The sequence below is a fragment of the Musa acuminata genome, chromosome BXJ3-2 (assembly GCF_036884655.1).
Source record: "Musa acuminata AAA Group cultivar baxijiao chromosome BXJ3-2, Cavendish_Baxijiao_AAA, whole genome shotgun sequence".
In the NCBI taxonomy this organism is placed as follows: domain Eukaryota; kingdom Viridiplantae; phylum Streptophyta; class Magnoliopsida; order Zingiberales; family Musaceae; genus Musa; species Musa acuminata.
In genome coordinates this window covers 163102-177809 of record NC_088350.1, presented here as the reverse complement: position 1 = coordinate 177809, position 14708 = coordinate 163102, and the positions used below count along the sequence as shown (strand labels likewise).

Sequence of the window (14708 nt, the reverse complement as noted above, 5' to 3'; positions counted from 1 at the left end):
GTCGAGCCGGAGGAACGGTCGACGTATTGATAAAAGGCTTCGAGCCGTGGATTCGGGCATCGGGCCAAAAAGAGTGGATATTGCGCTAAGAATATCGGAGTTGCGGAGTCAACTGGTCGATTGGGCAATAGGCCGCAAGAGAGGACGATGCACCAAAGAATCGGACGAAGCGTCGAGGGACCAATGACATACCAGACAACTTGATTAATGCTTAGTATTAATTGTCTAGATCGAAGTGTGTTTTACATGTGCAAGATTAACTATAATAGCAAGGCGTGAAGCAAAATAAAGTCCCGGAGTCAAGAACGCGATTTCGTTGGGAGTTCGAGAGTTCGTCGGAAGTTTGGACGTTCGTCGAAAGTTCTGTCGGAACCAGCCGAGAAGTCTCGGAACTTGCTAGAGAAGCTTGTCAGAACTCGCCAAGAAGATCGTTGTGAAGTCTAGGAGCTTGTCGAGAGTCCGCTGGAACATTTCTGAGCGATCATCGGAAGTTCGCCGGAAGCTTGCTAGAAGAATAGACATAGGGACTTGTTTAGCTTAGCAAATGTCTTAGGATTTTGTAGTTAGCATGTAATTGAGTTTAGATTTGGGCCAACCCAATTAGGGGCCAGTTAGGCCCATGTAGGAATTGTGTTGGGCCCAATAAGAGGCTCAAACAGTGCTCCAAGAAGTCTCGTCGTCGTGGCACAGTCTTCGAGACTATGTCAGGCGGTGGTACCGCTAGTCTGGGCGGTTGTACCGCCCCTGGCAGGGTGCCGGGCTGTGGTACCGCCAGTCTAGGCGGTGGTACCATCCAACATTGCCCCCTAAGCGGTGGCACCACCCAGGACAGTGTCAATGTCGACTGACACTGGGCGGTGGTACCGCCCATGCCTGAGGAACCCAAGATGGGAAAGTTTTATGCTCTAAGTTTGAATCAATTTGAAGCCTATAAATATCCCTCTCATCCTTAGTTAAAGCACACAAGCACAGAGAGTCTAAAAGCAAAGAAACGCTGCTACAATCTCTTTAGAAATTCCCTCCTCCAAGTCTAAGTGTTAGAATTCTATTTAAGAGAGGAGAGTGAGTGCTTGTAAGGGTTATCTCCTAAACCCGGTAAAAGGAGAAGAGGGGTGTAAAAGGTGATTGGTCTTCACCTATTGAAGGAAGATCGTTAGTGGATACCGGTGGCCTCGACGGAAGAGGAATCAGAGGAGTGGATGTAGGTCATGACGATCGAACCACTATAAACTGCCATGTTCTCTGGTTTGCATTTCATTCTTGCTATTACCTTACTGCAAACTTCCTTAAGTGTTTACTGCCTTCAATTCATTACGTATGCTTTCAAGTTAAGTTTTCAAAATCGGTTTTTCATCGGAAATGATTTTATCGCAACGAAGTTTTTGAAAACGAGATTTTTACTGCTACACTAATTCACCACCACCCCCCCCCCCCCGCCCCTCCTCTCTTAGTGTCGACCCTGACCTCTTAATCTTAACAATTACATCATTTTTCAAATCATCACATAAAATATATCAAGAAAAACTAACTTGATGATGAGGTATACAATTCATGAAGACAAATTACGAATATCAAGAGACAAATTATGATTCTTTTTGGATGACTCAAATAGCGAAAAGAAGAATCATAGAAAATGATCTTGATTCATAAAAAATCTCATGTTATAATTCCAAAAATTCACAAGAAAAATCATGATTCATTTGATAAAAAGATTGTTGATTCATACATTTAAATAAATATTTTTTAAACCATCATCACTTCAACTCATCATGCACAATATCAAAATGTAAAATCATCAAACATGATACAAACATTTATTTTTTAAATATTTATCATTATTTTTAACTCATTCAATTTATCAAATCAACAAAGTCACTTTCAAAATATTCAAAATAAAATAAAGAGATTTATCGATCTCTCTAAATGCAAGTGATTTCCTTTCTCCCCTTTGTCATTGTAAATAAGAAAGAAGAATTTTTAATGGTGCAATTTATTTCTTTCTTACATCAATTCTCTGAGCATCACATAAATACAAAGGTAATCATATGAAAATCATGAGATGAAATATGAAAGATCAAGAAATTCATAAATGATTCATGTTAACAAATCTTCTTTTTAATAAATAGAAGAAAGAATGATTTAAAAGAATTAATTAAGTCATTAATCCAAAAATCCATGAATCAAGGCTCTTCATTTGCAAATAGAAAGATGATCTCAATTTAAAAAGAAAATTTAAGTTATGAAGAACTGAAAAATCTGAAAAAGAAATTTATACGTTTGGAAGATTTAGCATACCTAATTCTCTTCTAATGAAATCAAACTATTCCTCATTCAATTTTAAATCATCAAATTATCAAAATCACTTTTCAAGAGATTTATATATGTATATATATATATGACTCAAGCAATATAAAATGATAAATATCAAAATATAATAAATAAAAAGACTACATCAAGTTACACGTGTCATCATTCACGTGATTAGCTTGCATGACATATATAATTAATATTATGATGATGTAACTTTACTAACTTAGTTAGGGATTCATTGGCCTGAGTTGAAATTGAGTTAGGCCAAATAAAAAATCTGATCCAGAGTTAAATCAGTAGTGGCACCGTGTATTTAACTTCCAATTGAGGGCGAGGCCGACAAATGTCGCTCGTTTGCAACATCAAGATTCGAGTCATAAAAATAATATTTTATATTTTAATTAGTATCTTGTAAAAATAAGATTATTACCTATTTAACACTAGTATCAACCATTACATTGTCATGTATATAAGATCAACGCCATTAATTATCTCCTCTAGATTGGTGAGATGTCTGATAACGGCTTGTTATAATCCGACTTTATTTGCCCGTTTTACATGTTATAAAGTTCTAAAACAATCGTTGCCGTTGTTAAGCTGAACACGGGAGAACGGACGGTCAACTTTTGGGCTCTCCAATGACCATGAAGGGTAATTTAGTAAATTTAGAATTCCGATTTTTCTATATATAGGCAGCTGAGGAACCCTAGCTGGATTCTTCGCGGCCGCCAGTTCGTGAGAGGAGATCGTTCCTTCGCCTCCGCATCACCAGCGGCGCACGCCTGCGCACGTCTGCGCACGGATCTCCTTCAGCAATGGCGCCTGTCAAGAAGGCGGTACATTCTCTTCTCTTCTTCTTGTTATACTGCCTCTGTCTTCGATCGTGGATCGATCTTGATTTCCTTGCACTGCGTTTTGGTTCTTCGATTGGCGCAGAAGAAGAGCACTGAGAGCATCAACAACAGGCTCGCGCTCGTGATGAAGAGCGGGAAGTACACACTCGGCTACAAGACTGTCCTCAGGTCCCTTCGGAGCTCTAAAGGTGATAACCCGTCCTTTGGCGTTATTCTTATTTTTGGTGCGATGATTTGATTTGGAGGAGATCGCAGCTTGAGGTATTCGTCGATGTGGATTTGGTACGGAACTGGAGTTTGGCTCTTTGGCTGTTTAGTTGTGCCTAAGAGATGAATACTGCTTCCCATATCAAGTTGTCCTACTTCCCTATTATGCGTATCCGTTAGATCATTTGCTTATCTTTGGGAATGCGTAGAAGGCAAATATTTCTTTTTTTAAATTGAAAGGTTTCACCTTTTAATTTTGATATAATTTTTCTGTATATTTGTAATGAGGAACATGCATTTATGCGTGGAAAGTAATTATAATTCTAATTCCCTTAATTTAATTGATGGTTACTGTGGAACTTAAGTGCATGAAATGATGTACTCGCTGAATCTTATGATATTTATTATAGGGTGTTTATAAAATATTATTGGATAAGTCTATGACCTTTGTATATAAAAATATTTTGAGCTGATAATGGAATTTCACTATTTATTTTTTCTGTTAAACACTAGAAATTAGAAGGGGTTAATCTCAAATCATGCCATGTGTAATTAATATGTATGGTTGATTTACTATTAATGCTTCTTTGTTGCATCAGTTTCACGGTTGTGCATGAAATGACCTGAAACATGTAAATCCAAACTTCGTTTTTTTTCATGAGTTAACCTTCATTAGTGCTCATTGTTTTGGCCATTCCAAGTTGCATTGGGAAGTTCTGTTTTTGCCTCTTTTGTCTAATCTCCATCTGTACTTTGCTGTTTGCAAGTATTTTATATTTATCACTTGGCATTGTACTTGAAGCTATATTTAGGAGTTGACTCATTTTAATGTGGTTCTGTAACATCATATGCATTATTCTTTGTTCACTTGGTGTGGCTTGTTAACAATGTTAGCCTGCATTTGGAAATCATTATGAATATTAATTTATTCTTCTGTTCTATATTTTTTCATGCATATAATATTTATTTTTGCTTGCTGAATACTATGAAATGTTTTTAATTTGAGTTTTTTAGCTTGTTGATGTTGCTTCTACATCCAGTGATTTTTGTAATTTAGAAATTGCAGACTACATGTGTTAGATCTCTGATCTCTACTGTTCCACTTCTTGCAATCTTTCCATTACACGATTTATGCTTTCTTATATTTAGCTTGCTAAATCTTATTGTATTTTAACAGCAAAGTTGGTTATGATTGCAAATAACTGCCCTCCACTTCGCAAGTCTGAAATTGAGTATTATGCAATGTTGGCGAAGGTTGGAGTACATCATTTTAGTGGAAGTAAGTATTCTTCATGACTCTTTTTTTAAATTTATGTCCTAGTTTTGGGATTGAAAATTCATGTTAATTTTGTCTTTTTGTTTTGTAGATTGTTTTTTCTTTATTTGTGTGAGTTAAGTTGTTTTTTGAAACCATCAAAGCTTCAATAGATATTGCCTAATGTGTCGTCGTATGTTTGGACCATTTGTGTTATTATATGAAAAACACCTGTGGTTCCATGACACTGATTGAACAAATTACCTAATTTGTTTGTGCATGGATTGCCACTTGCTATGATCGATTAATTTATTAGTTGTTTTTGCCTAATTTCACACTTTTCAGGTAATGTTGATCTTGGAACTGCATGTGGCAAATATTTCCGTGTTTGCTGTCTCAGCATTATCGATCCTGGTATGCTAGTTTGACCAAAAAACTAATCTTGTTCATTCGATGAATTACACCAGTGGATGATACTTAATGTCCTACTTGTTAATTTGCCAGATTTTTACTATTTGTTTATGTGCTTTAGGTGACTCGGACATCATCAAGAGCATGCCCGGGGAACAGTGATAGAAGTGAGTGGATATTGGTTTACATATGTCCATCAGGGTTCAATATGGTTAATCATGCACTTATCTTGGCAGGCAATTCCTACTGTTTTGATTGTTCTAACGCTGGTTTCAAATTGTTGCTAGATTCGACCATTAGTTGAGATTTCTTGTCATCTTTCTCAAACAGTATTAGTTAGTTGCCAACTTGAATGTGGTATCAAAACTGAGGTCCTGGTGAGATCTTTCTAGTTCTGATGGCTTTTTCGACTGTTTCAAGTCATCTGATTCAATATACTTAAGCTACTGTTGTGGTTTATTACTCCATGCATCTGCTCTCTTCCAACTTAATTTGACAATTGCAGCTAAATTAGTCATGTATACAGCTTTTAGATTCTCACCCTCTTTCTATATTTTATCATTAGTTTTATAGTTTTCATGATATGTTTCTTCACCAAACAAAGCATCCTTTCATTTATTTGGCTCTCTCCCTTGAAAAATACTAATTGTGGGATAAAGAGACCATAGCTAGTGATTGATGTATAAACTAATATAGTATTATACTATTTATTATTAGATATAGTTAATGTATGTGCAAGAGCATTGAATTGTAAATATTAATTTTTACCTTGGCATCAATAAAGAATAGATCTTGAGGTTTTCTTTTTGTGTTCATTGTTATTGGTAGCTTATTTGTCTTGTATATGAAATCAACAGTGGGTGGGTATATTCCAAATGAAACAGAAGGTTGTATGGGTATAGCCACAAAAAAGTTGTCCGTGCAAACAGCCTACTTGTGGTTATCGAGATTTCCATTCTTACAAAGTTGCCACCTTTTTAAAATGCAATTACAAACTACTATGAATTTATTATTGTTATTCGTCTAAATTAGAGAACTATATCATTTGGTCATCCACAGTGACTGCATCAGTTATTTGTGGGACTGTCATCGAAAGGCGAAGAAATTGAAATGTTAATTTTCTTGATGTCCGTTCTCCAACTGAGGAGAAAAGCCGTAGGTTAGTGTATGAGCGCCACCTTGGTGTTGTGGGACGTGAGTACTTTGCTAACCAAGGCTGCGGTACCGTTAGGAGGGCGGTTGAGAAACACGTGGGGGTAGAAACAAGTGCGAGGAGGGGAAAGTACATGGGAAGGAGGGGAGAGATGGAGTCTTCGATAGAGACGGGGTTGGGGGATGTAGTAAATGTGAAATACGTGTACTATTTTTTAATAAATGTCTTATTCAACTATCGATCACTAGATATGGATTAACATCATAGCTCAATGTAACATCAATGCTCAAATTTCTGTAACGATCAACAATTGTCGTGTTAACATCATAGCTGAACTTATTATGCTCAATTTTCTATAATGATCATTAGACATTATCCAATCGAAGATTCTTCTTCTACATTAGACATTATCTAATTTCCAGAAAGTCTTGAGGTCAATATCAAGTCACCTCAGGCAAAGCTTCGTTAGAACACGATAAATAGTTGAACATGTCCTGCTGAAACGTTAGTCACATCGAGTCAGTTTTGACGAATTGATGCACCAACAATAAGATAATGACAAAACTTGTATGATTTCCTTCTACCAAAGAGGAGGCATAACTGTTACGAAGGCATAACAGTTACGAAGGAGGCATATCAGTAGTCAAAATCTCTACCAACTGAATTGACTCGAATGCAATTATGATGGAACGGGAGGGCGGATAAATGATATCATCCCCTATGGCCCTATCCCCATACCGATTGGTTTCCAACACAGGTTGATCGAGTTCGAAATTATCATTGCAACTCCTAACAAAATGGGTAAGTATAATAAAGAGCCAATATCTGGTGGAGCATAAAATGTTGCAGCGATTCAGTGCATTTTGTGCTTCAAAATTCGTGAGAGCTATATCAAATGCACACAGAAATTTGGTTTTATCTACTAGATTTGAAGGGGTGGAAAAAGAGAGAATTAAGTCTTGCAATTTACAAAACAACCATGAAAGCTCTCAGTCACTGGAACTGAGCCTCACAAAGAAGCCACAGTTCAACAGCAGCTCCATTCAGGTCTCCCACTCCCTAAAGTAAGAACGCTAAACAGAGAGCTACCATGTCTTCCATACGACACCAACAACAATACCCTAACCAACCAATAAACTCATATGAAATTGGTTAAAAGGGGGCTGAGCTTGTCCTCCGAAGCTGATACCTTGGTTCAGGTAGAGGCACAGTGAAAAGTACCCTGTCCAACTCCTGCAGCAGAATTAGAGAAAGAACAAGTCAACTTACAGTTGCATAGTTCAGTCTTAATCCACAAAATAAATTTGACTGTTTCTCTACGTGCAACATTGGTCCAAAGATATTCTTGATAGCAAAAATAAAAATAGCATACCCAGTTTCGCTATATATTCTATGAAGAGAATGTTTATGATAAGCTAAAGGTTTTCGGTCGTCGCTAAAATGAAGGCTTGATAAGAAATGATTAAAAGAAGCCAGATATTTGTACAAGATTAGTGACAGGCATGCAGACAAATGGAACTGCTATCGCAATACGGGAGATAGGAACTCTCCAGCATATGACAAGTGATCTGCAGGAATATCATGACAAATATTTCACAAGCTAAGCTAAAACATTTTTTTTATAAATTAGAAGCAGGACAAGCGATTTCATTACACATACTCTTTTAATCAAGGATCATTCCTATGGCTTTTAATAAATCAGATCGGTTCACCAGTGTTTCTACTGCATGTTTTTCTTATCATGTACAACTTGGTATATAGGATATATGATCAGAAACCTCATTGAAAAGTTCCAAAGAAAACAGAGTCCCCTTGTTCCACTCATGGTGAATCTGACATATTGTGGGAATAAATTGCACAATAGTTTTGATGTGTTTCAGCCGATGCCTACTTCACAGAGATCCTATGATCAAAAATTTCGATCACCAACCACAAAATATATCTCTACTCTCCTCTCTGTTTGGATCTCTTTGTTTGGCTCCTAATGACGGTTCGGCACTTGTACCAGCCTAGCAGTACCTAAACACTTCACTGGTAGTCCCTCACTTTTATATATATATATATATATAAACAAAACAACCAGACAACCCCCCTGATACAGGTTGGAATTGATACCACTCTCAGACAATCTCCTCAGATGTTCCAAAATCTACTGCTCATCCAAATCCATTCGACTGTAAGACACAATCTCCTCGCATGTTCCAAAAACTACTGCTCCCATGGAATCACTCTGAATACTGATCAATCTTGACTCCTGGTAATACTCGAGCTCTATCTGCTATTTGTCACACTGATTCAGGACCACTCGAGTAACATATATTGCGAGTCAAGAACATGTAGACATACATGCTTGGCCTGAGAAAACTATAGTAGTAATTTACCTAAGACAAAGGAAAACAAAATTGGTAAGACTTAGGAATCACATAGTTCTTTCATTCAAACTGAAGAAATAAAATACTTAAAAATGAGAATTGTGGGAGGTTTTTATTCTGGTTTCATAATAGACAAATCAAGGAATCACAATAGCAGCCAACCGACAAGGATTACATATAAATATGGAGGATCTTAATATGGATAAGGAAATGGGCTAAAAAATGACTGCAATGGGACCCAACCCAGAGAATGATACCAAAATTTAGATTCCCATCATCGCTTGGTCATATGGATTAGGATATTTTAAGTTTCAGAGAGAAAAATAATAAGAAAAAAAAGTGAAATGTGGCACAGTATCTTGTAAATATTCATAATTATGTAGGGAAAATACAATAAAGAAAATTTGATAAATGCAGTAACACCTTGTAAATATGCACTTAAAAACTAAATAAGCAAAAAGAAAGAGAGAATACAATAGAGAGAATACAATAGAGAGAATCAAAGCAGACAAGATAATTAGGCCAACAACTGAAAAAAATCATCCTCATTAACTCATCATCAGAACATTTATTTTTTTTACTTATCATCTTTAGCCAACTCCTAAATGAACTGAGAACTCAGGGAATCACCTATTTTGGAAAATTCATAATTGATAATTCCACAAAACTTCAAGACATGTCTTAAACTTTAAAAACACTTCCCTGCGACCAACAATCTCTCTCAATGCAAACTATATCAATAGCTGGACTCATAATGCAATAATATGTCAACTTGTACTCTTACTAAACCTTCTGAACACCGCTAAGAAAAGAATGAATTCATCAAAAAATAAAATAAACTAGGAAATACCATAATATAATCATATTTCACTCACTCAACTTGTCCTCTAACAGGTGAAGTCATAGTCAAGGTTTAGGATAGTTGCTTTGAGTTTTGCTAGGAAAGATAAAGTTTTGCTTAAAACAAGTGTAAAGTCATGTTCTGTCAAGATCAAATTCTATTTAACTTTGGATGCATTTTCATCCTATTTTTGTGTTGTAAAAATACATTCGGATTTATTGTGTTTGAGACATACTATTGTGCTTACAAGTTTGATCAAATACAATTTTATTTAAGATGTTATTTTCCTTTTCAAGAGTCCTTAATATGAAGGTAATAAGTCTTTTATAGTTAGGCCAAGATTATGACCCTTTTATAATATGTTCAAGTACATTAGGATTTGATTAGGTAGAGATTGCTTTGTTGTTTTCAGTTAGCTTACAACTAAAGTAACCAATATTGAACATAAAAGTTAGCCATGTATGCATGTTATTGAGACAATTATTAAAGTTATGAGTCTAGTTTGTTGAGCTTGGTGACGGTTGTTTCTTTCTCTTGTCTATTTATGCTCTTCTATCTTTCGTAAAGGCTTCCTGTGCATCTGCTATCTACTAAATTGGTACCAGAGTTTCAGGCAGCATGTGCTATCATGATGGCAGATTTTATCCATTCTAAACTGATATTTCCAACTTGACCTTTTTATTAATATTCTCATGTTCTATACCTTGTTCAAGAACAAAAGAATGACATACGTCTAAAGACAATAATGATTAAAATCTGTAACAAGCATTCTCAGACAAAACTAGTGCAAGTTCTAGAGAAGGATCTTATTTAAGAGACAACGAAAGACGATTATGATAGTAGAGCCAAGGACAAACCAGAATTTGAAGATCACTCAAATGGTTCAGAGCAAAGCACCCAAGTAGAGCCACCATCAAAGAAGCAATTGTCAGACACCGAAGCAATTGTCACAGACACCAATGTTTTCTCAGTCCAAGAACATTCATCGATCAAATGGTGAACTGAAAATTGGCCCACTTGCTAGAGGTGCAAGCATAGTACTTCGCTACTAGATCAAGCAATGATTGAGGTCCTGATCTATGATTGAAGATCCTGTTGAACTCAAGGATGAGATCTGGAAAGCGGAAGCAAGCCAATGCAGGACAAGTTGTAGACAAGTCTTAAGTGAATTTGGTTGAGGCCTTCTAACTTAGTTTTCAAAATATGAATTGGGAACTGGATTGGCAAAATCTTTGAAACTGGATCAGCAGGACCAAGATCGCCTAAGAAGTAGTTGAAAAATAAACAATATAAAAAATAAAAATAGAAAATTTATAATAACTAAGAATATTACATACATAGATTCATTTTACTTTCATATTTCAGAAAATATCTAACTCTAGAAAACATCTATGACATGTTTATAAAAAGACATTAATTAAGTACAATAAAGATATCATTATAGTATATAACTATAATAAATGTAAGAAAATACTCAACACTACTACACTTAGATTGCTGAAGAAAGTGATGGGTCCCACTTTGGCCCTAGTGCATTTCAAATCACCATGCAGATGCAGTATAGGGTAATGCAAGGACAAATTAATAAAAATTTTTAAAAGAGTGTATCCATGAGATTAAAGATTAATTAAGAATCTCATGATATTTTCCTTCTCAAGAATAGCATCCCTATATTTTTAAATGTCATAAGATTCTCTTCCATCTCCTCTTTCTTTTAAGGTTCTACCAATATCCTTTCCCTTGTCTAGTATGGACAAGGGACTATACAAAAATGACGGCAGATGACATGCAATAATTTTAATAAATAATACGTTAGTAGCAGTTTTTTCTCTGTTTCACAGTCACAATCACTTCTTTCTGTCTTTCCTCTGTTCAATTTCTCACTTCTTCCATCCTCCTCTCCTACCCCTTTTCTTTTGCTTTCATAGGTATCAAATTGACTAGAATTGGCCACATCGACCAATTTTGATTGTGTTCTATCAATTCAAACCAATTCCGTTCAATTTTTAACATTAAGGTTTTAAAATACTGGTATAACAACCTGTCATTGAGAAACCAGGCAGTCTACCACTCAATATCACTGAATAAAATAATAAAAATAAAAATAAACAACATATTGAGTAGGACGAAGCAAGGTATGCAAAACTTTGGTGGAGAATACGTTGGGAAGAGATCCAACAAAGTCGGTGTCGAGTGAACACATGGGCGGACTTGAAGCGGGAGTTGAGAACTTAGTTCCTACCCAAGAACATGGAGTTCGTTGCAAGAAGGAAGCTGAGACAACTCCACCAAAGCACTTCCATTTGAGACTACATAAAGTAATTTTCTACACTAATGTTGGATATACAAGACATGTCCAAGAAGGACAAGCTATTCAGCTTCCTCAATGGCCTAAAGTCGTGGGCACAACAGAAACTACAAAAGAAAGCACTCAATGCATTAATAGCATCAATCCATCACCCCAGATCGAACAAGGGCAAGGTCGTCGCCCTTAGTTCGAGGAGTTTGGAATCCAGCAACAACAATGAAGTCGCAAGGACCCCGGATGGGAGCAATACGCTTGTTAAATGCATTATGAGGTTAAGTGAGGGAGAACATAAAGACGAAGCAACAGAAAGTAGGGAGCAGTGAGCTAATGTACGTGGACATCAAGCTAAATGGCCAAATAACCTGTGCAATGGTGGACACGGGTGTTACCCACAATTTCATAAATGAATCCAGCAACGTAACACTATGTACTTCACCCAAATACAAAACAACCACCAAAAAAATCTTTAGAGGGAAAAAAGTTCTACCTTCTGCTTCTTCAGCCTCTCATTCTCTTCTTCTAGGCGAGAAACCTTGTTTTCCAGCTCATTAGTGTATGCCTAACATAACAAAATAAATAAGTTCAGAATACAATCCTTTCCAGCAAAATTAAAAGCTTTTCTCAGCTTCTAATAGCATTAGAAAAATCAATAAGAGTAAGGCAAAGCAAGTTTGATGGAGTAATTAGTAGCACAACACCTGCTTTCTAGCTCTTGACCGTGCAGCAGACTCCCGGTTCTTGATCATCCTTTTCTGTCTCCTCTCAGCTAATTTTTCTGCCACGTCATCAGAACCGCCACGTTTTCTACCAGGTGTCTGAGGATCAGAAAATGCACCCATTGTTGGTGATGATATATTTATTTGGCCCTCAGGGAAAACAGCCTCAAACATAGGCCCAGTGCCAGCACCCAATGGCTGTGGAAGTGGACGACTTGGCATATAAGCCCCCATCAGGCTTTGTTGCCCATGTATCTGCTGATCCATAGTAGCCGTCTGCTGAAATTGCCGCAACCAACTCGTCCCTCGTGTAAAATCCTGTGTGCCAGATATCAGATCAGCATTTCCTACAGGATCCACATTCCCAATCATATCATTCCCATCTTTTGCAATACCCTCTGCAACCACCCCAGCCTTCACGAGAAAGTCTTCTAGTGTCATCTCACCAAGCGTCGTCTGCCTCTCATGACCTGATCTCTGTAACTCTTCACCTTTCTTTTTCCCCTGTTGAATGTCCCTCCATACTTCATCCACTGTCTTTTTGCTCAGTTCTTGTGGCATGGTAATGCTTCCCTGACGATGGAGACCAGAGCTGGAGGCATACTGGTCTAACGGAATATCAAGGTCCACACCTGGTAACTGGTTGGCCTCGGCTGCAAACACAGTCTTGAGGAGGTCATCAAGGTTCATGCTGTGTAGGGGCTCTCCTAAGTGATTCTGAACTTCATTGAGGGTCATATTATAGAGTGACCCTTGCCTGGACAAGCCCTGAGTCTGAGAATGCTGGCCATCACAGCCGCCACCTCCACCCTGAGATGCCATTGTCAGCATGTCCATCCACCAACTTCTCCACACAAATACATCAGTGTCAAAGCCTCCAGCTCAAACACCACGTGTAGAACTCCTGACGGGAAAAGGAACAAACCCTAGAATCCCCCAAAAATTCTACAGCTTCCTACTAGTACATCTTTCTCGGCAAATATACCGCAAGTGTCTCCTAGATATCCAAGTCGCAATCTGCTAATCCAAAGACGACAAAGATTAGACCAAAGCCCTCTGAAGGAGTTCAGATTTCTGACAAAGCCTACATGAGGACACTCTAGATAAGAGATTCTCCCCCAACAAATATATCTTTTATCAATTTCAACGCCCAAAAGAACACAAAAAGGCAAATTTCTTACATGCAAGCAGTCCCTTGTGTGAAAATTTCATTTTCAACAGCTGAGATCCTAAACCTCTAAGCCAAAAAGAAAAGCCAAATGCTAGGGTGCTTTTTAACTCTCAGCACCTTAGAAATGAGCATAAACAAACAACAAATTATATAAAAATGAAGCCCCAAAGAGCCTCGGAAAGATAAATACAGATGAAAGAAAACTAGATATCTGCTGTGAAAGCAACCCCTCAAAGGCACAGGAATACAGAGCATCTGCTATGTCAAAAACTCACACAAAACACATCTAACAAAAAATTCATCTTTATTAGGGAATGAAGTGAGCTAACCCTTGGCAGAATTGACCAAAAACCTTCCTTTGTAACCCTTCACTTAGATCCCTTCGTTTTCCCCCAAATTTCATCGACGAAAAGAAAATCACAAGTAAAAGAAGAGCCCGCTCTACTCCACTCACCGTCATCAGTTGATCAGATCCGTTGCATCCATCAATTGTGCGTCGCCAATGTTTGCATCGAATCAGGAATCGAGGGGGAGGGAGGCGTTGCAGTGGGGAGAGCGACGCGGGGCGCTCCCAGAAAGCTACCACCCAATTAAAAGAAAACCTACGTTATTTGAGCCCGCACGCAGGTGGTTATATATATATATATATATATATATATATATATATATATACGCACAAAGGGGAGAGAGGAGAGAGGAATTGGCTACCTCGAGTGAGACCCACTTGGCTTGGACTTCGGCGTCGCCAAACTTTTGTTTAGTCTTGTGGGGAATTACGACGACCGTACGAGCCTCGTGACTCGAACAAGTATCAACACGTGTGGGCCCCGCAGTATTATCCAATCACAGGACAGGTAAGGGGTGAAGATAAGATATAAATGATAGAAAACGTATAACGTTGCGCGCTCCGATAAACAACCGCAACGAGAAATGGGAAGTGTGTCGATGTCACAACTCACAGAGCGGTCGTAAAAAAGAGTTGAGGAGAGACATTACCGTTGTTCAACGAATGCACATCATATCAGTCAATATATAATAAATCAAATTAATTTACCTGACTCGACTCGTCTTAAATTGCGATTGATTTTGTTTAACTTAATAAATATGGCC

The 14708-nt window shown here is 37.5% G+C and overlaps 2 protein-coding genes across 2 annotated transcripts; one reads left to right on the top strand and one right to left on the bottom strand.

The window, feature by feature from the left end:
- The first annotated feature begins 2992 nt into the window (after positions 1–2992).
- LOC135631065 (large ribosomal subunit protein eL30-like) lies at positions 2993–5496 on the top strand. Its single transcript, XM_065138454.1, has 5 exons — positions 2993–3146; positions 3247–3352; positions 4549–4650; positions 4972–5040; positions 5159–5496. Exons 1-5 carry the CDS (start codon positions 3126–3128, stop codon positions 5197–5199), a joined length of 339 nt encoding a protein of 112 aa, XP_064994526.1. The 5' UTR covers positions 2993–3125; the 3' UTR covers positions 5200–5496.
- Positions 5497–7086: 1590 nt separating this feature from the next.
- On the bottom strand, positions 7087–14218 carry LOC135630667 (ABSCISIC ACID-INSENSITIVE 5-like protein 2). Its single transcript, XM_065137777.1, has 4 exons — positions 14053–14218; positions 12410–13444; positions 12199–12270; positions 7087–7423 (listed from the first exon to the last, which is right to left on the bottom strand). Exons 2-4 carry the CDS (start codon positions 13262–13264, stop codon positions 7343–7345), a joined length of 1008 nt encoding a protein of 335 aa, XP_064993849.1. The 5' UTR covers positions 13265–13444; positions 14053–14218; the 3' UTR covers positions 7087–7342.
- Between the last annotated feature and the right edge of the window lie 490 nt (positions 14219–14708).